General features: G+C 48.0%; 2 protein-coding genes and 2 long non-coding RNA genes across 9 annotated transcripts in view; 2 read left to right on the forward strand and 2 right to left on the reverse strand.

Moving 5' to 3' along the window:
• Positions 1 to 1,892: 1,892 nt before the first annotated feature.
• STX3 (syntaxin 3) lies at positions 1,893 to 14,413 on the forward strand. 5 transcript variants are annotated; one of them, XM_032489504.1, is made up of 9 exons: positions 1,893 to 2,040; positions 2,606 to 2,680; positions 3,797 to 3,864; positions 5,506 to 5,614; positions 6,468 to 6,541; positions 6,655 to 6,789; positions 8,765 to 8,875; positions 10,140 to 10,253; positions 12,536 to 12,752. In XM_032489504.1, the coding sequence occupies exons 3-8, from the start codon at positions 3,799 to 3,801 to the stop codon at positions 10,221 to 10,223; spliced, it is 579 nt and encodes a 192-aa protein (XP_032345395.1). In that variant the 5' UTR covers positions 1,893 to 2,040; positions 2,606 to 2,680; positions 3,797 to 3,798; the 3' UTR covers positions 10,224 to 10,253; positions 12,536 to 12,752. The 5 variants fall into 5 exon arrangements, with proteins under 5 accessions (XP_032345395.1, XP_032345396.1, XP_032345393.1 ...); XM_032489505.1 differs by having other exon boundaries at positions 12,613 to 12,750; XM_032489502.1 differs by lacking the exon at positions 8,765 to 8,875 and adding an exon at positions 8,535 to 8,645 and having other exon boundaries at positions 1,894 to 2,040.
• Positions 4,619 to 13,742, reverse strand: LOC116666487. Its single transcript, XR_004323377.1, has 3 exons — positions 13,608 to 13,742; positions 11,973 to 12,096; positions 4,619 to 5,102 (listed from the first exon to the last, which is right to left on the reverse strand). It is a non-coding gene; the product is annotated as an uncharacterized LOC116666487 (long non-coding RNA).
• A 3,047-nt stretch (positions 14,414 to 17,460) lies between the features above and the next one.
• On the reverse strand, positions 17,461 to 21,338 carry MRPL16 (mitochondrial ribosomal protein L16). The gene is made up of 4 exons (XM_032489500.1): positions 21,149 to 21,338; positions 20,754 to 20,819; positions 18,937 to 19,085; positions 17,461 to 18,131 (listed from the first exon to the last, which is right to left on the reverse strand). Exons 1-4 carry the CDS (start codon positions 21,201 to 21,203, stop codon positions 17,646 to 17,648), a joined length of 756 nt encoding a protein of 251 aa, XP_032345391.1. The 5' UTR covers positions 21,204 to 21,338; the 3' UTR covers positions 17,461 to 17,645.
• Positions 21,339 to 21,401: 63 nt separating this feature from the next.
• Positions 21,402 to 23,955, forward strand: part of LOC116666486 — a 43,913-nt gene continuing 41,359 nt past the window's right edge. The window contains exons 1-2 of one of the 2 annotated variants that reach the window (XR_004323375.1): positions 21,402 to 21,561; positions 21,771 to 21,894. This is a non-coding gene — a long non-coding RNA (uncharacterized LOC116666486). The remainder of the gene's footprint in view (positions 21,562 to 21,770; positions 21,895 to 23,955) is intronic. The other variant, XR_004323376.1, reaches the window with a different exon arrangement.

Here is a 23,955-nt window from a genome sequence, read left to right on the forward strand (position 1 = left end):
GAACTGTACTCAATATCTTATAATAACCTATAATGAAAAAGAGTATGTGTATGTATGTATGACTGAATCACTATGCTGTACACCAGAAACTAACACATTGTAAATACACTGTACTTCAATAAAAAAATGATCCTTTGATCAGGGAGGAAAACTACCCAAATCCTCCATGCTGACTTCCGCTGTGGCCGATCTGCTGGTAGTGGATCACATGTCCAAGGCCACTCTGAGCTGGAAGGGAGACCAGGAAAGTGAGAACTTAGCAAAGGGACAGGATTGTCAGGGTTGCCATAGAACCGACCCTGGTTCCTCGTCTGGGGCTGACGGCAGGATGAGATGCACAGAGACTTTTATGATCAAATACATTTGAGAAATGCTTCCTACTCTTTTCCTCCCATGGAGGTTTAAAATGCACACGAACCTGATAACGACTCTAAGAGGTCCTATAATAAAGAAACGTGGTTAACTTGCCTATCTCGGCATTTATGTTTTCACAGAACCCTTTCTGTTAATGAGGATGAATGAGCACATCTCAGAAAATGCTCTTATGAGGTTTTCTTTTTTGGATGTGGCAATGGGGTTTGAATCTAACAGATGCTTGGGTTCAGACTTGAGTTTTGCCTCTTTGTATATATAGCCTTGAGCCACTTCCTCTATCTTTGAGTGGCAGTGTTCTCATGTATAAAAAGGAGGTAGTGAGGGTGACTTCACAGACACAGTGAAAGGCGTGTTTCTGATACAGGTCTATGTTACATCCATTTTAAGTCTTAAATGTATCATTGTCAGTGTACTTAACCCCAGACAAACATACAGAAAAGTAGCTCTTGAGCCTTCAGATTCAGTACTTGCAGGTTTCCTGCCAGTCCTGCCACCCCCACCCCGCCGCCACCCCCATTCTTTGGTTATCTGGCAAGTGCACAAAAGGAAGTTAATTGCATGTACTGCTACCATGAAATACTCAGAAAGTCACCTTTGAGAAAAGCCAGCCCTTCCAAGAAAAAACCAAGACACAAAGTTCAAAAGAAAGAAAGAAAGAAAAAAGGCTCTGTGAGTGGCCATTTGCCCATCCTGAGGTCCTGAAGGGGCTCTGTGGTGATCTGGTGAACTGACTAAATTACTAGGTTACTAAATCAAAATCAAAATGCCCATGGTGCCGGTGTGGCCCGTGCTTTTGAAGAGGGAGCCACGGCGGAACTTTCCATGTCCCCGCAGCAGCGTCCTGGGAGGGTGTTCCATCTGGGAACGAGCGGCGCCGGGAAGTGCTTCCTGATACGCACCCCGTGCAGTCAGGAACCTTAGAAATGGGCAGAAACAGCCCATGGCTCGAGCTCCTGGGTCTTGAGCATCTGAGGCAGTCAGCTCGTTAGAGGCATTTCCCCAGATCGTGTGTCCAGGAGAAGCTCAGGCTTCTCCCGAGATGGTCATTACTTACACTACCTTTTCTCTCTTCTTCTCTTCCTCTTTCTTCCTTTTATGTTTCTCCCTTTGTTTCTCACTCTCTAGGTTTGTTCTCTCCCTTTCACCTCTTTTCTTTCCTTCTTTCCTTTTCCCTCTCTCCCATCCTCACTCTCTGCTGTTCCCCTTTCAGAGGAGCTGAAAGTCTGCCTGATAAAGGTTTTTGGACCCTTCCCTCTGATTATTCCTCATGGGTTTTCCCGACTCTGCCTGATTGTGGCCAGAATTGTCCCATCCAAGGTGAACAGATGGCTTCCTCTCAGGGAGCAAAGAGGATGGATCTTCAATGACTGCTCTGTTGACATTAGTCTGTCTGACTGTGGATGGAAAGGGTACTCCCTGGGCTGACTGGTCCTCAGAAAGCTTTTCTAGTCCCCAGCATCTTCTGCAGATCCAGAAGGTGGACAGGGCGCTCTGCTGATTTTTCATCTCAGTCATGGATCTATTCTCCCTCTTCGTGACAAAGGCTGTTGTCTTTCTAACTCTAGATTGAGGAAACTCGACTCAACATTGACAAGATCTCAGAGCACGTGGAGGAAGCTAAGAAGCTCTACAGTATCATTCTGTCTGCACCCATTCCAGAGCCAAGTGAGTATTTACTGAGAAGCAAATTGCCCAACAGTGACCCTTGGCCACTGGAGCCGAGCCTTGGTTTCCTCCCTCTGTGAACAGTAGGGGAAGGGATGTATTATCTTCCGTGCCATTTCAGCTCCCATCCTCCTCCCTCTCTGAGCTCACACTGCCCCGCTGCTGATGGCTCTTCTCTTCCTGGTCCCACCTGACCCTTTTAGCCAAACTTCCCTCTAGTTCCTTGCTCTCATGACTGACAGTGACTCTCACTGCTTCTCACATACCTCATCTTGGTTCCCCCGCTGCACTTGTGCTGTTTCCTCTGCCTGAAATGTTTTCCCAGTCCTCCCCACACCCTTTTTATTTCCACAAGGTATTTTCATGCTGTAGGTCTGGGATGGGGTGCCTAGAAAAAATGCCTTTTCAAAACGAGCTCTGTGTGATTCTAATGACGGACGTCTGGGGAGCCCACCAGGATATGCACTGCTCTGGGCAGTGGGTGCCGGAGGAAGCGCCCCACCCACTCTGTTGACTGTTGTAGCTGACTAAGCCATCTGTCTTCCGTGATTCTTTGTGTACCCAGAAACCAAGGATGACCTGGAGCAGCTCACAACTGAGATCAAGAAAAGAGCCAACAATGTCCGGAACAAACTGAAAAGTAAGAAGGGAACACGGAGAATGGGAAGCCCCCCCCCGCCCGGGAAGCCCCCGGCCCCCCCATCTCACTTCCACGGGGTCCCACCTTCTGGACTGAAACTCTTCCCGCTGGGAGTGACACCACTCGTGGCATCTGGGCTTATGGTCTGAGCAGTGTCCCCAGAATGAACTATGAGAGCCCCAGAAATTTTACCTGCCCTTGAGTCATGACTGTGGTTGAGAGAGTCTGGACTTGAAGTTGGGAGATGGGAATGAAAGTGTGCTGTCAGCTACTGAACACTTGTGTGACTGACTTTTCTCTTCCGGGTCCCGTTTCCCCAGCACCTATGTACATTTGAACTGTGATGTGAGAGATACGTGGATGCCAGCTGGGTTCTTCAGTCTACAGACATTTCTTGGGGGCCGGGGGTATATCTCCCTCCTGTTACTCCCACCCCGCAGTTTAGGGCATTGTTCAGTGAAGCCACTGTCACAGAGTCCGTTCCTCTGGGGGCCCAGAGGGTTTCTCAGTTCCATGGCCCTGGTCTGCACTCTTGCCCCACTGTATTTGCTATTGGTCAGAGAGTGAAAGCAGTGTTGCTCAGCCTCATTTATCACTTCTTCCCCCAAGACAGACTGTACTGCCTGTCTTCACGGGGGTGGAGCTGGAGGTCATTAGTGGCAGCCTCCAATCAGAGCAGTGATCGTGCGCCCGCTACGGAACCAAGCACTCCTTGTGTGTTCTCATGTCATTTTCATGTCGCTTTTGTGAGGAGGGCACTGAGATTTATTCTGTTTTACAGACGAGAAGACGGGAACACTAAGAGAGGTTAAGTGGCTTTTCCAAGGTTACATAGCTAGTAAGTGGCAGGGCAAGGATTTGAGCCCGAGTCTGTTGGCAACAGAGACTCATGCTGTTACCCCTGTGCTGAGATGTATTTGGGGAGACCTGTGTCCAGTTCTGAGTGGTGTGTGAGTCCTGAGGCTCATGTGTGAGCTGATCTTCTGAGACTGGGTCTGCCTGCCGTTACGTCTCCTGGGCCAGGTGTGTGAGCATGAGATGAGGTCGAGCTGAACAGCCTGTGTCTTGGAGGAGAGGAGCTGGTGTGTAGCTAGAATCACCTTCTCTCCTCTCCAGGCATGGAGAGGCATATTGAAGAAGATGAGGTCCGGTCGTCAGCAGACCTTCGGATTCGGAAATCCCAGGTGAGATTTCCCTGGTCCAACAACCGTCTAGCCCCGTCTTTACATTTCTTTGTTTTTCTTAGCTGTGGAGTCTTTTAAATTTTTTTAAAGATGTTTATTGAAATATCGTTGATTTATAATATTGTTAGTTTTAGGTGTACAGCAAAGTGATTTGGTTATCTACATACTATATATATATTTCTTAAGACTTTTTTCCATTATAGGTTATTACAAGATACTGAATATAGTTCCCTGTGCTATACAGTAAACCGTTGTTGTTCATCTATTTAATATATAGTAGTGTGTATCTGTTAATCCCATACTCCTAAGTTTTTCCTCCCCAACCCCTTGCCCCTTTGGTAATCATAAATTTCTTTTCTATGTCTGTGAATCTGTTTCTGTTTTTGTAAATAAGTTGATTGTATTTTTTTTTTAGATTCCACATATAAGTGATATAATATTTGCCTTTCTCTGTCTAACTTACTTCATTTAGTATGATAATCTCTAGGTCCATCGTGTTGCTGCAAATGGCAATATTTCATTCTTTTTAATGGCTGAGTAATATTCGTGTGTGTGTGTGTGTGTGTGTCTTTATCCAGTCATCTGTTGATGGACATTTAGGTTGCTTCCATGTCTTGGCTATTGTAAATAGTGCTGCTGTGAACATTGGGGTGCATGTATCTTTTTTGAATTAGAATTTTCATCTTTTCCACCTGGAAAAATGCCTAGGAGTGGGACTGTTGAATCATATGGTAGCTCTACTTTTAGTTTTTTAAGGAACCTCCATACTGTTTTGCACAGTAGCTGCACCGATTTACATTCCTACCAATAGTGTAGGAGGGTTCCCCTTTCTAGTTATAGAGTTAAAAACAAGACAAAAAAAACCCTCAACTTATTTGGAACTCAGTTTGAGAACAGGTAGGGGGTGCAGCGCAGGCTGAAGCAGGGAACAGGGGCCGAGCCCAGCTCTGGGGGCCCCTCTTTCACTCGCTCCTCTAAGGAAGCCCCTGAGGCTCCCCGAGCACAGGTTAGGGTTTAGTGTGCCTCCCTGGTTCACAGGTGAGGAAACTGAAGTCTCTCCAGTGGTTGTTGGTCCTTAGTTCTCCAGTTTGGAGTCAGGCTGTTTGGTGGTCATCAAAGATATGATCCTTGTCCTTGAAGAACTGGCACGATGTTTAGGTGGCACAAGGAAACTATGACATAAAACCCACAGGAGAGCAGCAAAGGAAGACGTGATCCGATGCACATGCTCTTAGCACCTGGAGATGTCAGGAAGAGAAAAGGAATATATGACTGAAATATTTATGCTGTACACCAGAAATTGACATGACATTGTAAACCAACCTCAGTTTAAAAAATAGAAAAGAAAGCAGGACCTTTGAGATTCAGAGAGTATCTCCTTGGGCCTCACAATTACTGTATGGGTTCAGAAGGACAGGTAAACAGATGCTGAAAACGTGCTTTGGAAAGGTCAGCAGACATTCTCAGTGGTCCGGAAAACCAAAAAGTTAGGAAACCAAGAGGTTGAGTCTTGTGCCCGGTCTTCTGGCTCCAGGCCTGACGCCGGGGACGAGGCTCTGTGGGGTGGGGGTTCTACAAGAATTAGGACCTTCGCCTCCCTCCCCGCCGGGGGGCTTTCAGCGTTTGACCTTGTCCCCGCAGCACTCCGTCCTCTCCCGGAAGTTCGTGGAGGTGATGACCAAATACAACGAGGCGCAGGTGGACTTCCGTGAACGCAGCAAAGGGCGGATCCAGCGGCAGCTCGAAATCAGTGGGTGTTTGAAGTCGGGCGTGGCCCCGCCCCCTTTCCTGCCACGTGCTGGCCCCGCCCAAGCTGGGAGGCCTGGGGAGGAGCAGGGGCGGCCCCTTCGGTGGCTTCTGCCGTGTGTTTTGAGCCCAAGCCGAGGACCAGCGAGCCTCACAGCCCTGGCGCATCCTTAGACTGAAAGGCAGCACTGCTGATCGGGCCCAAGTCATTCTGCTGCTGTTGGAGCCAGAGTTCCCTCCCCCGTGGAGGGAAACACTTGCTCCACAGATGCCCTCCTCAGGACTCATGCCATCTTTGGCTGTCTGTCTGATAGCAAAGAACATTTATGAAATCAAAGGTGCGGTGCTGGTTGCCGGGAGAAATAAAGATGTTAATAAAGCTACGCCCTTTATGAATTAGTAACACGGAGTGCCGGGCGCTGCGGGGCGCAATATGCTTTGAGCGCAGGGACCACGTGAGCCAGGATGCAGTCAGAGCAAAGCACGTGTGTTCCGGAGTGGCAGGCTGTCCAGGGCCTGGGAACAGGGGGAGGACTAAATGGACGGAGGGAGGGCTCACCCAGGAAACCGGCTCCTTGTCCAGAGGACCTTGGACTCTGTGACTGAGCGAACGGGGCCAGTAAACATTCTGAGCCTGGAAGGAATGTAATCTGACTTGTGCTTCAGGAAGGTGATCACTGATAATGTTAAGGATGGATTGGATTAGGGGAGAAGTCTGGAGAAAGGCGAGTCTGGAGGCTGCTGGGGGAGTGGTGGAGAGGCTGTGGTTTTGTAGTGAAGTGACCTTGTTCCTCATTTTCAGGGAACTTTTGAAATGATGTGCTTATATTTGAGGCTCTCCTTCTTTTGTTCTAAAGCCGGCAAAAAAACAACAGATGAGGAGCTGGAGGAGATGCTGGAGAGTGGAAACCCTGCCATCTTCACCTCGGGGGTGAGTGATGGACGTGGAGGTCGGGGGCTCGGGGAACCCCACGGGGGTATGTGTGAGGGCTGTAGGGGGCACAGTGGCTGATGGTCAGTCTCTATGTGGTCTTCTGTACGTAGATCATCGACTCTCAGATTTCCAAGCAAGCCCTCAGCGAGATCGAGGGGCGGCACAAAGACATCGTGAGGCTGGAGAGCAGCATCAAGGAGCTTCACGACATGTTCATGGACATCGCCATGCTGGTGGAGAACCAGGTAACGGCAGTGGGCACCAGCACGAGCGGGCAGCGAGGAAGCCTAGGTTCTCCTGAGAAGGGGGCAGGGGGCCACTGGACAGCCTAGTGGGGTGGGAGAAACACTGGGAACTTGCCTAGTGGAGTAACAGAATGCTAGTAGCCCAGGGAAACGGATGCTTTCCCTTAAGTGCTGACACTTCGGGCCATCTCAGCCTCATCATTTGTGCCTGTTACTTTGGCCCAGAAGTTATTTCTAATTAATATGGGGTTGGATGTGCCCTGTCAAGTACCTGGTTCCCTCCAGCCTCAGGATCCCTGTCTTTTTTTTTTTTTTAATTAAAGATATAGGTTCTTAGTGATGATGCCTTAAAACAGTATCTTGATAGGAACCATTACACTGGTGACAATGAGAACACTGGATCTTTTCCCCAGTTCACAGTGGAAAGTTAGGATTAACAGAGGTTTTTGTGTTTTTCCATTTTTGTTTTTTCTTCTGTGTGTTTTTCCAAAGAAACTTGACACTCTTTTTTTGGTAAGGAATAAGAGCAGACAACAAAACAAAGGAACCACAAAATAATATTTAAAGAAAAACCTGAAACACTCGTGGTGCTTAGCTTCGCAGCCTTTTCTGTCCCGGGTAAACTTGCTCAGGGATGGAAGGCTCCATCACCTGCATATGGTGTTAGTGTCCCCTGGTCACATGGCTCCTGGTTCTTCTGATACAGTTAAGTATACCAGGGGGATGTGCCACTATTACCACGAACTCCCAGGGGCTCTGCCACCTGGAAAGGACCGAAAACTGCTTCCTTTGTAGAAGGAAACCTAACTGAGGCCCGAGCATGGCTTGACTGGTTTTGACATTGGTTCCCTGCTCAGGGATCAGGCACCTTTCCTTCACTCCATTCTGGTCTTTGAGACCACGTCTCCTGTCCCTCCATCCTCCTTCTTCTTTTTTCTCCCCACACTGCCTTCCCGAGGAACTGGCTTGAGAGTCAAGTTATGGTAAGTGTCTGTCTGTCTCTGGCTAGAGAGTTCCGTAAAGTGATGGCTCGGGTTGAAGAAGGTCTGGGTGGGTGAGGGGAATTCCCATCCTCAGATGCCCAGACAGTAATTGGAGAGACCACATTTCCAGCCAGGAAGTAATAGCTGGGAGATGGCTGGGAATCCTACTGAGACCACTGGGTCATAGCCAAGTAGCTTGGGTAAAACAATGTCCATCCCTTCTGGGGTCTGGGAAGATCTTAGAGAAAGTGTCTGTTCCCAGCCTGGGCTGTTTATTGAGCACCTGCTGTGTGCTGGGCACTATTCTACGGTAGTGAACAAACTCAGTTCAGGCGGGATGAACTTGATTCAGCTCTGAATGACCAGGAAGAGGCCAGCATCCTGGTCATGCCCAAAGAGCACAAGACAATTATTTTGGCTTCTCTCCTCGCATTCTTAATTGAAAAAAAAGAAGTGGTGGTGGCATTCTTCAGAAAATACCAGGCCTCTAGACAAGGTGCTCCCGGTGCCCAGTGCAGTGCCCCTTACGGGAACGTAATTGAGTGAATGTTTCTGGAATAAGCGACAGCCACGCAGGCCTGGGGGACCGTAGGTAATCGCGCGGAAGGTGGGAAAGTGTGCCCCACGCAAGGCTGTGCGTGAACGTTTCCACGTGCTCCTCTCGGCACTGAGGACGATAGGAAAGAGAAGCCCTTGCTCACAGTAGCTCGGGACTGTCCTGGGCTGGGTTCCTCGGGTGTGACGGGTGCCTGTTCTCTGCAGGGTGAGATGATAGATAACATAGAGTTGAACGTCATGCACACGGTGGATCACGTGGAGAAGGCTCGGGATGAAACCAAAAGAGCCCTGAAGTACCAGGGCCAGGCCCGAAAGGTGAGGCTCTCCCGCCGCCCTCGGAGGAGAGCGCCCATCGCGCGCTGTCTCTCGCTCTTTCTCTCTTCCCGCGCCCCATCTCTGTCTCTGCTGCCACCACCTCCTGCATCCGGGGAAAGGGAGCCATGATTGACCGTATTGAGAACAACATGGACCAGTCCGTGGGCTTCGTGGAGCGGGCCGTGGCAGATACCAAAAAGGCCGTCAAGTATCAGAGTGAAGCTCGGAGGGTGAGCCCTTAGTCTCAGCCGGACCGACCTGCCTCTCCTCGCTGTGGTCGTCCCCACCCGTGTCCTCGAGCCCCACCCGTGTCCTCTGCCCTGGCCTCACCCCGGAGCCCCCGTCCACTTTCCCTAGAGAGTAGCTGCCCTGCCTTCCCGTCTGTGCTGTGCATGGATCTGGCCCGCGTGCTCTCTGCCCGAGAACCCACGCGTGAAGGCAGCCCTGCGGCGTGGACGCATCATTGCCCAGGGGTTGCTGCTCATCTCCTGGACGGAGCTCAGGGTCCTTTCCGATGTCACACCTGACTCTTCTGCTCTTTAGAAACCTCGTCATTGTCTTCCCCTCCAGTCGCCCAGGCCCCGCCCCCCTTTATTTCTTTTTTTTCTCTAAGGTGAACCCAGCGGTGCTCGGATTGCTATGTAAACATTATCTCCGGTCTCTTGGAGCACCTGTTGTTTCTACTTTACAGATGAAACAGTTGAGAATCAGGTTAAGTCACTGGCTTCAGGCCACTTAGTAGGCATAGGACCCCAGATTCAAATTCAGATTTCAGTCAGGCTCTTTCCATCACACCATCTCTACTGCCCGCCCCTGCCCCCTTGTGCTGGTGCCCCCTTTGCTTGAGGACTTCTGAGCTCCTCTACCCAGCGGCTGTGGTCGTCCACCCTGGTGGTTTGTGCTTTTTTCAGCCTGCTCTTTTCTATTTCTCTTGGGATCTGATAGATTTGTTCTTCAGTTCTTTCTTTTTCTTCCAACTCTGCCTGTGGCGGGTGCAGGTATCCAGGGAGCTGGGGAGTTATTTTATGTGATGAATCTGGGCTGGCTTGCAAGGGGACCATAATCTTGCTTTCTAACCCATGGTCACTGTGCTGGGTCTGACAGGTGGGGGTGTATTTTGGGGAGGAGATGGGCAGAAATTTGAAAGTAGGATGATGTCAAAAATGTCTCTACACTCCTTGAAAAGGAACAAGCAGTGACTTTATATCTTGGCCCGTCGCTGCTTGGAGACCTGGTGATAGTTGCTCTGTCCATGTGTGTGAGCTGAGAGCTGATGGAAACTCCGTATCTCCACCGCTGGCCTTGCTCGCCCAGAAGTAACTTGAGACACGTAACATGTCCTCATGGAACGTCTTTATGTAGCGGTGTTGGCTTTTTATTTGGAAAGATGCTGCCTGTGTAGAGGCTTTGGAGGGGTGGTTTGGATGACTTCTTAGGGCCGTTTGGTTGTTGGTAATAATGACCTGTTTTTGTTTCTCTTATCCCCCCCTCCAGAAATTGATAATTATCATTGTAGTAGTGGTTGTGTTGCTGGGCATTGTAGCGTTGATTATTGGACTTTCCGTTGGTCTGAAGTAAGGGCGGCCTGCGAGGCCCCTGCGCTGAAATGTAAGTACGTGGAAGGTTCTTGGGGACTGGCTTTGGATTGGCTCCTCTTGGGAATCTAGCCTGTGGCTTCACATTCTGCTTCTTGCCCCTGTGGATTCCGTGGACACGCTGGGTTCTCTAGAACTTTCTGTACCGTGCATTCTTTCCTCTCTGTGACATCCTACTCTCGGGTTCTGGCTGCAGTACCGGGGTTGGGTCTGCTGCTTGTTCTTCTCCTTCGGGTTTTGTCCCCACTCCTTGTCCTGTAACATGTTTCCCCACCGCTCCTGCTTTTCTGAGCGCCTCATGTTCACTGCCCTCCCCGGCGAGCACGCTCCTGAGCGGGGGACAGTCAGTGACTGGGATCTGGGGTTGGTCTTAGTTCTGACTGGCTTTCGAGGATGCCGGGCTTTGTCTTCCGTGTCCTTTTCAGTGTAAACGAAGCTTTGAATTGGGCTCTGGGTCTGCAGGGGTTTCGTTTGTGGCTGACTGGTTGCATCTCGAATGGTAGAACAGCTAACGTTTTTGAGTGTGGAGTTGTGCCAGGCAGTTACTAAACACCTTATCCACATATCATTGAATCCTCTCAACACCTGTCATTGTCCCCGTTTTACAGATGAAGACACTCAGGCTTAGAGAGAAGTAACAGGGCCAAGTTTTAACTCACAGCTAATAGTCAGCCTAGCAGAGTTTTCTGCGTCTTCTCTTTGCAAAACAAGGTAGCCACTTCTCATTGTCTACAGAGTCTAGAGAACCTTAGAGGACACCGACTTTAAAATTTAGGATAGTAACTTCTTGAAAATCTGGTGAAAAGAATAGAGCTGAGCACTGATTCAGGGTTTCACACGTAGAGCAGTAGCATGACCTAGTTACAGGGACTGTTAAGACTTCCGTGACTTCCTAAGTATTATTTTCCTGAAAAATCATAACATGTATTGTTGGAAAAAAAAACAAACCTATAAAACACAGAAAAGGTGAACAGAATTAACTTTTAAAATTATTGCAGATAGCCTTAAGGCATGTTTGCCCACGCAGACATCGTTTCACATCAGTCAGACTTTAGTTTTGTACCCTGTTATAAAATCATACACATCAGTCCACATCACCTACATCTCTTTATAAATCTGATTTTCAAGACAAGATTGTGACTGTACTGTCAATTCTTTAATGTGGCTCCAATATTGGAGGTTTGTTATTACTGTTTTTGCCAGGACTAACAGTATAATTTATATAGTATCTTTCTCATTCCGGTTTTTCCTTTGTTACAAAGTCATAGAAGTTGGCTTATGGAGGTAACAGATATAAAGACCTGATACAGAGCTGATCCTTCACTTTCTTTTGTGCCTCTTCCTTCCTCCTCCTGCCATATGACTAGAGGGTTTGAAAGTCAGATTATTATAACCCTGAACATTCAACTTCTTGAGACATAAGCAGCGGTGAGGGATCGATCTCTCATAGAACATTAAGTGATTGGTTCTTTTTTCCCCGGCATTTGGACTCTCATGCTTGGTGTTTTTTTGGCTTGTAGTGTTTTGTTCCGACCCTTAACTATCCCGTTGGAAAGGATGTTAACGTTAAGAGAAGTTATAATAGTCAATATCTTTTCCATGTCCTTGGATGAATGGTGTCTTCCAAATTCATAGTGCCCCTTACCATTCCTGACTCTAGGAATTCAGAATGGGGGTGACTCACTTTTTAAAATGAGGAGACTGCTTCATGCGTTGTTTTTAGTTGACTTACCTCGTCTCCAAGACGCTCAGTGCTGGGCCCTGGTGGGTCGCTTACCACAGTGTCTTCCTTATTCCCTAATGAAGTCCAGAGTAACGGGCATGTCGGCCTGGACTCCTCTCTCCCGCCGTGTGACCTGAGGGAGAGAGCTCTCTGAACAGGAGGGAAGGGAGCCAGCCTACGTTTGTGCTCCCTAGTTGTGCACCAGCGACCGCTCTAGCGTAACATCCTCATCATCCACATTGTCGCTGGAGAAGCTCAAAAGCTCAACAAAATGAGAAACTTGCCCAGAACCTGCATAGCTCACAAGTCAGAGCAGCTGTGCCGTGACCCCACCAAGAGAACAGGTGTTTTCCACCAGTGATTGTGCCCCCTCAACGAGTCCTTCCCCTGTGAAGGGCTGTCAAAGACCCAGGGATTTTCCTAATTTTTCCCCCCTCTTGTAACAGGGCTTTCTGTTTCTGGCACAGTGGGATAGTTCATTCCAGGTCCTGTCGTGGGTGTGCCTGCTGGGTTCCTCAGGCTCTGTGTTGACTTTCTGCAGTTACTTCTGATCTTTCCTCTCCGCCTTCTAGGTGTGCGGCTGATTCACTGTCGCTCTTCACCGTCACCCTGAGCAGTGACCAGCTCCTCCTCCCCCTGCCTCTTGTAGAACCCGATTCTGCTCCAGCCTGGCATGGCCACCCTTGTCTTCAGATGGGAACGGACCGGGAATGGCCTTCCTGAGAGAGAGTGGGACCTGTTCCTTTGTTTCCTTGTAACCATCCTTGGACCTGACCCAGCACACAGTCTAGCCCTGGAGGAATCCAGTCTGCCTGCTGCGACCCTGAGTCGTCCTCTGAACCTTCTCCCAGACTGTATGAACCAACCCAGCCTCTCCTTCTCCCCGCTGACGTGTCAAATTATGCCTTGCACTTGGAAAGCCCGTCTGAGACCTTCCCAAGGTGCTGTTTCTACCTCATGGAGTAGTCTTCTCCCCCAAATTGCAATTTTTTAATTTTCATTTTTCAGGGGAGCACCTTTAACAAAGCAAAGGGATTCTTCCAAGTTTGGCAGCAGTAAGGCTTGGCTCTGAGTCTCCTCCCGGCAGGATCCCTGTCCTGAAAATCGGAGGGACTGACCGATGCTGTTTTGCTCTTTGGAGCTGACCTGTCTGAAATTCAGCCTTAAATTAAGCTCTTAGTGTGTACAGCTGGATGGCCAACTTTGATCTGTCTGTGTTGTATTCCCTCATGTTTATTCAGGGGGGCGCCACCATGATATCATCATCTGTCTGAGGCTACAATGGGAAAGCCTGAGGCTGCGGGATATGGTTTCCATGTCTCAGCCTTGGGAACTCGCTGTTTACCATTAGAGTGATGCTTTGCGAAGCCGCTGCCTTGAGGCTAAAAATAACCAGGCACTTAAAATTAGGCCAGGGACAAGGTGCTTGAGTCTCAGGCTCTGGACGTGTTTCAGACTGGTGCGATTATGAGTATTCAGTCATTGCGTGTGTTCCAAGGGAATGCTTATAATCGTGTGTGTGAGGTGTATGGACATATAGGCATGTGTCTCTCAGGAAGGAGGAACCTGGAAGTAGAGGATATTATAACCTCAAAAAACATAACTTGAGCTGTGCTAAAAATGACGTAAGAGACATTTGCTTACCTGCAAGCGAATCCTAGTAGAAACGTGACCTCCCCATGTCACCTAGAGACCCGCTGTTTACTGCACAAGCGCTGGGAGAATCCTGGGTGGGTGGGGTGAGGACTAGGTTGATCCCCATTGGGTTTTTCTGCTTAGCAGACAGAACGTGTGACCAGCTGGGCGCCTCTCCCACCTGCTGCCCGGGCTGGGCTTGTCTGGAGCGCATCCCGCAGCCATTTGATCTCATTCACGTGACCTTTGGGATGTCTTGGCTTCAGGACTGAGTCAGCTGGGGGAGGCCAAGGACTGCTCAGTAGCTCTTCCTGCTGCCAGATTACTGAACTCGGCCGATTTTGTTGCCCCCAGTTCTTGCCATGCAGGAGACAGCAGCCAGGAAGTTTTCAAGTGTAGTGACTGTGTGGAGCCAGTGGTGAGCCCCTTTGATTCTGCTGCTCTCTGCCTCCTGATTGATATTTCATCTCTGACTCACATGCTTTCTAGGATAGGGTGAGGGTGAGCACCCTAGTCCATGCACAGCCCATCGGCTTCCTTTGCAAAGGCCACTGACTCTCAGCCACTGCCAGCACTCGGACAGAGCCAAGGGCACCCCCTCTTGCCCACGGCTATGATGTCGGACACAGGCCTGGCTCCAGCAGTGAGGGCAGACAAGCTCCAATCACAGACCTTTGCTCTCCGGAGATGGAGGCCTGGCTTCTAGATTGGAATACAAGTGAAGGTTTTTTTTGTTGTTTGTATTTTTTTAAATGTAAACTTGATTATTTTATTGCTAATTTAAAAATAAATGACTTTATATTGATCGTGAAACAGTTCTGGCTCTATTTCCCTGTGACACAGTGATTGGCTGCCACCCTGCGGTGGGTTTTGTTTAGGTTTTGGAAAGGGGTTACATTTTTTTAACCATGCGTTTAGATCAGAGGGATCAAAAATTCTGATTTTTGAAGGTGGTTTAACTCTCAAAGAATGCAGTGTGACTGTGTCTGAGTTTTAGATTTCAAGGGCTGGCCCCCAAAGACTTTGGCTTACTCACTGAGAATACCCGGACCCCGAGGGAGATGGGGGTCAGTCTGATGTGAAGCTATCTGGAAGGCGAAACGGCGTACCAAACGTCCTGAGATTGCTGTCGGTCTGATGTTTGATTCTCTCACCGAGAAATGAACTTCTGTTAGCATTCTGGGTTCTAGAAGCCAGATCCATCTCCTGTTCCCATCACACCCTCGTCCATGTCCAGACCCAGCTCTGTCTCCCTCCCTTTGGGACACTCTGCAGTGATGTCGTTTCTCACCTGCTTTTTCTCTCCTTGTCTGGATGAGCAGAAGAAGATCATGATCATGATCTGCTGTGTTATCCTTGCCATCATCTTAGCTTCCACTATTGGGGGCATATTTGCCTGAAAAAACGAAAGGTGAGCCATCTGTGGGGAGGGTCGGGCCCGTTTCCACGCCCTGAGGACTCTTGCGTCCCGAGGGTAGTGTTTGTCACTTGGTGCCCTCATCTGGGTGGGTTGTGCTGCGATTGATAAAGGTTGGGGAAAAGCAAGCAAAGAGGTGTTTCACAGAGAGAAGAATGAGTGAAGACTGAGTCGGTAGTAGGTAGGTGGGGAGACGGAAGGTGGAGACCTGTCCCATAACTAGGTCTGGTGGCAGAAGGAGTTTTTCAGAAAGCTTTGTGTAAGGGTGTCAATTTCCTGCAGCAAAACCTGGGGCTTGTCACGTGGGGAGCGGCTGAAGGAGAAAGTTAGTTATTGCCTTAGAAGCACCCTGAACTCTTTGGAAGAGGGCCACGGTGAACCCGAGTAAATCGTTTCTTCCCTTACGAGGCGAGGACACGTTTCTGCAGCCCTGTGAGCGGCCCCTCTCCCCCTGTAGAAGGGCGTGGTGGTCCTGGCCGCCAGCATTTTGCTGAATAATCTGTGACTCTCTCCGTTTGTGTCACCCTTCAGCCCTCGCAGGTGGATCCTCAGCTGGCACTTGTACCCTCCTCCCACTTCTGGTGCCATCGCCTCTCCACTGCAGACTGCTCAACAGCTTCTCTTCTTTCCGCTCTGAAACCTCTTATGACACAGGACACCAGCCATCTACCAACTCAGTTACGCAAAGGGAGCTTTGTGAAACCCGGACTTGGGTGCAGGTGGGGGTGAAGGAACAGGGGTACAGCGCTCTGGCTGGTTGGGAAGATGGTTGGAGGAGGAGGCGGCAGGGCAGAGGAAGCTTTACAGGTTCCTGTTTAGGAAACACACAAGCCCACACTGCCATCACTGCTGGGAGGAGGCAGGGACTGGAGCACCCGCGGTTTCTCGGGCCCAGGTCAGGGTCAGGGTCAAGGTCAGGGCACTCGTTCCTTCCTCTTGCAGTTCTAGGTCTCCTCTGACCAGCCCGACATCTCCTTCTTCGTTCAGGGTCCACGCCTCTATGGTAGATGTCTAAGGTGGGCACCATGCTGTCTCCCTCACTGCTGTGTCCCGGGTGCTCAGCGCAGCGCCTGCCACTTACCGCCGCTCAACTATCTGCTCACTTAATTATTTGTAATTAAGCTCTGATTTCTGCTATGGATGAGTCCTTGGATTTGACTCTTAAACCTTTAAAGGCGTCAGTGGGAAATGGTTTGTTAGTGTCAGAGGCCGTGTAAAAATGCCTGGGAAGGGGTTGATCCACCCATACAAAAATACAACAGGCCCCCTAAACCACAACATACACTTCCAAGTCCTTTTTCTGTGGGAGCTAATGATAACAGAGTTCTGTCAACAGCCTCTTACTCTGCGAAGATGGCCAGACCCAGGATTGTGGCTCAATAACAAAATGTGGCCCCAAAACAAAAGAATGTTTTATGACGTGATTGAATGAATGCCCCAGTCAGTAGCGTCCATGCTCCGTGAGCCCTAACAAGAGGTCACAGTGGTAGGTCAGAAGGTGAAACAAGGCTGTCACGCGTCACTTCTTGCCGATTCACGTTGCCAGCTGAAACTGCCTTTGTTGGCCAGCAACGTGTGCACAAGAAACTGTTCCTAACTGTCCCCAAGGCTCAAATGTGTTCTAATTCAATTCAGTGGTTATTCATATTACAAGAGGTTCACTAGAAATATATTAAAAAGCACAGTATACAGTTCTTGAGGGCCGCATAACTGCTCAGGATAAACTTGTCCTTTTGAAAGTAAGCTACTTCCTTTGCTGGAAATCTTACTTTTTAAGAAAGTGGGATTTTTAAAAAGACATTTTAGTCAGTGTGCTGTTTTCTACCCACTTTCAAAGCAAATGTTTAATATTTCTATCAATCTGTACTTCCTTTAGTTTAAATACAGGATAGAAACCATTGCTGGCTAGCTCTGAAAAACAGACTAATTTTGTGAAAGGAAGACAGAGAGCTGGAACCACAGGGATTTGAATCACGCAGGGTCCTTGTTCATTCAGCAATTACTAAGAGTGTCATGTGGCGTGCTGCACCGGGCTAGGACCTGCAGGGACGCAAAGACGAGTCAAAAACAACCCCTCCGCAGAGGGTTTCAGGCCTAGGAAAGATCAATTTCAGCTTTGTTTTTATCAGTTCCTTTCGCTAAAAGGCAAGGAAGCGCATGTTTCTTGCCATGTTGTCCAACACCCCCCCTTCCAGGATTAAGAGAAGAGAAGATGGGTAGCTGGGCATAAATAAATATCCAGTAAATCAGTTAACCTCTGTACTGTTGTTTTTTTTTCTTTGCTTTTCCAAAAACATTAGTAAGTCTGACTTGTGTAAGAGGTGGGAGATGCAAACGTCTGCTTCAGCCTTGAAGACATCTTACAGCAGGGGAGAGCCAGAGCTCCCAACAGTCAGGCAGGCCTGATTCTTACTGAAGGGAGTGAGGGACCAAAGAGAAGCTACATCCTGAGGCGATGCTCATTTATTTATTATATAAATATAATTCACTTAAGAAAAAAATCAACACATAGTATAAGGTGATATTTTTCAGAAAACCCGTATGCTTCTCCATGGTTGCGACATGGGAGCTACCCAAAGACTGCAGGGACTGGCCCCGGGGAGGAAAGACGAAGACGCCTCACGTCCGGGCTACACGCGTTCGGGCATGTAGAACTTGCCCCAATACCGCCCCTTGTGGGTCAGGTCGTAAGCGCTCAGCACTCTCCGTATCCCCAGCATGTTGGCCGTGGCGACGCGCTCGAAGGTCCAGGGGTTCTGGTTGTTCCGTTCCCGTTCCTCTTGATCCTTCCGCATCTTCTCCAGAGTCTCACGGCTCACGGCCTTCGCTGAGAAGGGCAGCTTGTGGGCGACCTGGTCGAGGAAGCCTTGCACCTCCTGGAATTCGCAGCGGCCACCCACCTCTACTATGAGGCGGCCCGCCTTCACGGGAGTCACGTAGTGATCGATGGCGCCTTTGCCGCCCCCCATGCGCTGCCCCATACCCTTGCGGGTGATGGGCTTGAAGGGGGCTGGCACTCGCCACAAGGCAAACATGTTCTTGGGGTCCATGCCGCGGTTGACTGTCAGGCGTATCATTTCAAAATGGCCCCAGTGGAGGTACCCACCGCCCAGTGCCTGAAAGTAAATGGAAAAATTAGAAACACGGGGATGTACACATCCTGGTGGGCTATATTCTTTCATAGCAACTGAGGCCTCGGTGATACACATGACATTGAAAATACAAGTTCTAATAAGTACCATGGAGGAAAAGCCTCGCGTACAGTAATAAATGGGACAAGGGGTGGACCCGCTTCGCTGGAAGACCTCTCTGAGGAGGAAGGTAGGGGCTAGCCAAGACGGAAGAGGTGAGTGTTCCAGGCGGAGGAGCGGCATACGCGAAGGCCTTGGCGCAGCAAATGGCTTGATGAGTCTGAGAAGAAGCCAGTGTGGCTGCAGTGGAGGGAGAGGAATGGGGGACAGGCTGTGGTTCTGAGAGGTCGGCAGGGGCTAATCATGCAGGCTGTGAGATGAGGGCTTGAAAACGTTCCTCTGGCTGCCTGATGGGAAAGAAAAAGTAGTCCATAGCCCCTTGTGTCATGACTGACATCAAGTCTTTGTAGGAGCTATCTGCTGAGTGAGGAAGTATGTGTTCCACATACTGAATCTGGATAGTTTTATTTTGACCGGAGGCTTGAGAAGACCTCATGGTCTGCTTATGGGAGACATTAGGTAGCCTTTTTCTTCTCTTGCTTTTACATTATTTTCACTCCGCAGAAAACAAAAGCCATTTATGACTCCAAATGCTTACTGGGTACTGCACATCAGTTTGAAGAGCAGCTGGTGGCAGTCTTAGTAAAACCCGTGGAGGAAGAGCCTAGAATTAACCCAAGGAGTCTATTTTGTTAGTCCCTGGCTTTCATCTGCTGGACGCTGAACTCACCAAGATCGCAAAATTGCCTTCTGTGAACTCGGTGGCTTCGGTGGAAGGTCCCCGTATGTCACTCAAGTTCTTACGTTCTCTTCTCACTTTTGGCACAAGTGGGACCCTTTCAACAAATCTAAGCTTGGGCTTTTCAGGAATGGAAACATCTAAAAGGAGCACAGACAACCAAGAGTAAGTCCAACTATGCACCTCAAAGGGTTCATTTTCTTCCTAGAAATATTTTTCATAATCAGGTCAAAGTCTCAAAGTTACTACTCAAAAATTCCAAATGTACATTAGGTTTATAGGGTGGATACTTTCATTGACACTGGAAGTTTCTGGCTGTGACAGTAGCTGATGCAAATGTTTCTGAATCTTAGCAAAGTTTTAACCTTCAAGCCAAAATGCTTTTATGAAATGCCTACTCTGTGCTTAACACTACAAAAGGGGCTGTTAGGGAAGACAGTGAGATATGACTGTCACAAAATAACACTAGGTAACATGTTTCTGGTGAAATGTCTCCTAAGTGCTGGAACTGAGCTGGATGCCTTACGCGCATTATCTCACTTAATCTTTAAAACAACTTTTTGCCTGGGTATTTCTTTTTGGGCTTCCTTTTAAAAATGTTCAAACGTTTAAAAGTTTAACATCCATGTATCACAGGGTCCAATAAAAAAATGTGAATTATCACAAAACGAACCCATAAACACACCCACATAACTATCATCCAGACCGAGAAACAGGACATTAGGCAGGCAGTATTTTTAATCTGCATTTTATAGAAGAAGAACTGCAGGCCTAGAGACATTTTATAATTCGGTCTGGGCCATCAAGTTGAAACAGCAAAGACAGACAGTATGACACTTAAGAGAAGACACCACACTGCCTCTCCGGATGTTAATAGGGTTAGTGGAAAGAATTATATATTACACACGAAAATATATTGTACATGAAAATATTTAATGCCACATTCTTGTTGGGAGCTTACAACCCAGTACTCCTCTGATCAATGCTCTTTCCTTTAAATATTCAGGGGCTTTTCATTCTGAGACTTGCCCATATCCTGCAATGTGCAACAGCTTGCTGGGTGAGAGTAGGCTACAAATGCTCCATCTTTATCTAATCGGACATTTTGGGGAAAAAATTATCTTAAGTCATTTAAATATTTTTGATAGTGAAACAAGCATGACTCTATGATGGAGTCAAATATAAAACAGGAGACTTTAAGGGTTACAGAAACCGCCTCCCCCTCCCCATTTCTATATGTAGCTACAGAGAAACCTAGTAATGTTTTCTCTTGCCTTCAAGTCTGTATGGACCCCAGAGCATGAAGCAGTTTCACAATTAAGTGCAGAAGATAAGCCCTCGGAGGTCCAGCCGCACCTCCCCCTTTTGAGATTTCCAATATATTAAAAAAGGAAATGGTGAATTAGATTCCCCAAACTGTAGCTTGCTTTAAACGTTTATATCTAACAAATTAATGCTTTTCACGTAATACTGTTAAATGACTGCGTATCTGTAACCTCATTTGGAGAAAACATCAAAAGTCTAAATTTGAGGTGGGCTGTGGGCCACACACCAGTGGTAGGGTATAGGGGAGATATTCCATTACACGTTTGCTCCTTAAAATCAGGGGCCTTTGGGGGTCTCTTGTTCTTTGATTTTTCTCTAGCGTTTAGAACACTGCTAGGCATATAGTATGCCCTCAATATATATTTATTGAATGAGTGAATGGGGACCGGGGGCACAAAAACACTCCTACTTTTCAACTGCCCTCTGCTGGGCTTCATCACTGAAAAGGCTTACAAATACGAAAACAGCAGGTAAGCTCTCACCTTCAAAAGTTGGCACCGGGAGCAGCGTCTTTAGGCCAGCACTGGCGGGCGGGGCTGCCCAACAATCTACAAAGACAGATAAGTTAAACGATGAAGGCGACAAGTCCAGGGCCTGGTACGCTGTGGGCCAAGGACGCTCCTGACCGAGGTGTCTTGTGGGCTTGGGACGCGGGTTGCAGGGGCTCACAGGCTCTGGCCCTCCAAAGAGACCAGCTGGGGGCTCTGGGCGCCGACCCGCACAATGCAGGAGCGCTGTGACCCTTCTGCACGAATCTTACAGCGGGAGGGGCGGCAGCAAAGCGCAGCCCCCCGCCGCGATGCTTCAGCAACCGTCTGCAGATGGGGGCTGGGGAGGGAAGCAGGCGAGGCCTGGAGGGCCCAAGGGGACTCCTGACCTGACAAGGGTGCTCGCAGGAGGGGCGCGCCGGCGCGAGCCAGCAGCCGCCACATGGTCACGCGCGTGCGGCCGCGCGGGGCTCCCTACGGCGACCGCAGCGGACACCTCGACCCGGGAAGGGAGCGAGCGCTGCGTGCCGGAACCACCCCGAAACCGGCTTCAGCCGCCGCTCGGTCAGGCCGGAAATTGCGTTTGCGCCGGTCCACCCCGCAGAGCGTCCGGGTGGGAGGGCAGGAAACTGGAGCCTCGGGGCCTGGGTTCCGGCCTGGTGCCTACGCGTCACGCCCGGTAGCCCCTTCGGCGGTCGAGGGGTCTCGGTCCAATATGGGGTCTTTCCAGACATGAGAGAGGCAGGGCGAGGAGTTTTCTCTGCGGAATACCACTCTGAGAAAGCCTGAGTTCACATGACAAGTTAGTTTCTTACTATTAACTACATTAAGCTGCTTCTCTACCCTCCCACTCCCCAACCCCGCCAAGACGTTAGGGAAATAGGACCGACTTATCATTGCCGTAACATTTACTGGGTGCTTGCAGTGTGTCAGGCGTTGAGTACCTCATCAGTGGGTTTAGTCCTCCCAACAAATTCGTGCAATAACTAAGTCATTACACCCGCTTTCCAGGTTCCATCCCGAGGGCCACACAGCAGGAAAACAGTACAACAGAATTTGAGCGCAGCCTGTGTGATTCCAGAGGCCCCAGTGAATGGACAACATCGTAAGCGATCTCAAGTTAAAATGAAAAAAGGTATACTTATTCTGGGGGAATGTTGGGCAGCTCGTTTTTGATGGGCCTTTTTAATATTTTAGACTGAGAGAGGATCTTTTCCCAAGATTCTAGGACACAAATGGGCTTACCAATTGAGGCCGATGTCTGTTGTACTTAAATCATGCTAAATCATGCTGAATCCGTGCGTGGTCTTTCCCCAAGGATTAATTTCCTAAATGGCAACAAATAAAACCTGCTCGCAAAGCTACTGGGAGAACTCTCCCTGTCCACAGTTTCACGTGCCTCTTGATTAGTTGCGCACTGAATCACTATCAGAAGAGTTAGCGGATTTTATTGCAGCCAATCATTTCTGTACCAAGAGCAGTTCTAAAGTTAAACTGCCCCCACCCCGTCAGACTGTGTCAGATTCTTGGCTCTTCTGTGCTCCCTACTCCCCGCCATCAAAAGTGAGAGATTCAAATATGCTCAGGCATTTAAAAACCTCAAGATGAATATTGTATACTACTGTTTTGGAAGGAGAATAAAACTGCAGTATAATCACTCTTTGATTGGTCTCTAAGTCTTTTGGTGCCCTAAAACTTCTACCTCATTGTTGATTGTAAAAGAACTAAAAATTAGACCAGAGTTTTACATTTAAATAGTAACTACAATGTCTATTTTTCTGTGTAAGAGTTGTGTTAAGTACAATGGAGGATACAAATATAAAAAACCAGTGATTCCATTCTTAATGAATTTAAATTTATGTAGGGACAATATTTGAGAATACAAATAACTAACGCTGAGATATAAGAAGTATAAATAAAGGGTTTGGAAAAATCGAAGGATGGACCTGAGGTCTTCCCTGATCATGGAAAATGATTTTCCCCTCCTTCAGTTTCTCACAGCTCTTTATTTACATGTATCTTCTGATAATTCAGTGGTAGCTATTTGTAGGAAACTGAAGTTCAGGGATTAAATAATTTGCTACATGGCTAGTATGGTGCAAAGTTGGGATAAGAACATTGATGGACTTTTATTGGCATGAGTTTGCTAAAATCTCCTAAAAGCTTGTCTTCAGATTTTCCTGAGGACTTTGTTAAAAATGTAAATAGCTGATTTTCACTTACTAAGTAACTCTAAAGGTGGGGTTTTCAGGAATTCTATTGTGAACTATCTCCACCAGTGATTCTAATGCCTACTCAAGTTTGGGAATCAGTGCTCTATGAGTACTTTGAAAATTTAAAAAGTAGAGCACAGGTACGAGGCATTGTTTCTGGATTATCCAGGCTTCTGTCTACTGGGATATTTATATTTTTTCCTCATCTGTATAAAAATTATCTAGCACCTCAGTTTTTAATCTTCTTATTTTAAAATGAAGAGATAACAGAAAACTGTAGCCCAGTCCCAGTTCTAGTTGTTGACTAAATGGCACATACACACACACGTGTGTGTGTGCATGCACGCACTCTCATTTTAATAAAAAGAATGGATTTTTACGTATCAGATTCTAACCATAATATCAAAATGCAATAAATGACTAAAGATTTTCCTCACTTCAGGAATCCCACAGAAACTTCTCGAGGGGCTAGTTAATGTTAGCTTCTTTATCAATTTAGCTTTCAGATGTGTAGAGCTCTTGTAAGAGAGCAGTAGTACCGTCTTTTTTTGCCACAATGGAAAACAATGTACGTTATATACGTTTGTACCGATAACTCCATAATGAAATATTGGAGTCATCTGCTGTTTACAAAGGGCTTTCATCTACACATAGATTATCTTATTAGAATCCTATTTTGTAGATGAGAGTGGTGGAAACAAGGCATAGAGAAGTCTTCATTCTTTCCACAAATGTCTATTGAGCATCTACCTTTTTGCCATAAGAAAAACTCATGTGTCTGCACATAATCCAGATCTTTATTTTTATTCTTTTTAACTGAAGTATAGTTGATTTACATTGTTTTGTTAGTTTCTGGTGTACAGCATAGTGATTCAGATATATATTTCTTTCTGTCTGTCTGTCTGTCTCTCTATCTATCTATCTTTCCTTTTCATGTTCTTTTTCATTATAGGCTATTACAAGATATTGAATATAGTTCCCTG

The sequence above is a fragment of the Camelus ferus genome, chromosome 10, assembly GCF_009834535.1.
Source record: "Camelus ferus isolate YT-003-E chromosome 10, BCGSAC_Cfer_1.0, whole genome shotgun sequence".
Taxonomy (NCBI): domain Eukaryota; kingdom Metazoa; phylum Chordata; class Mammalia; order Artiodactyla; family Camelidae; genus Camelus; species Camelus ferus.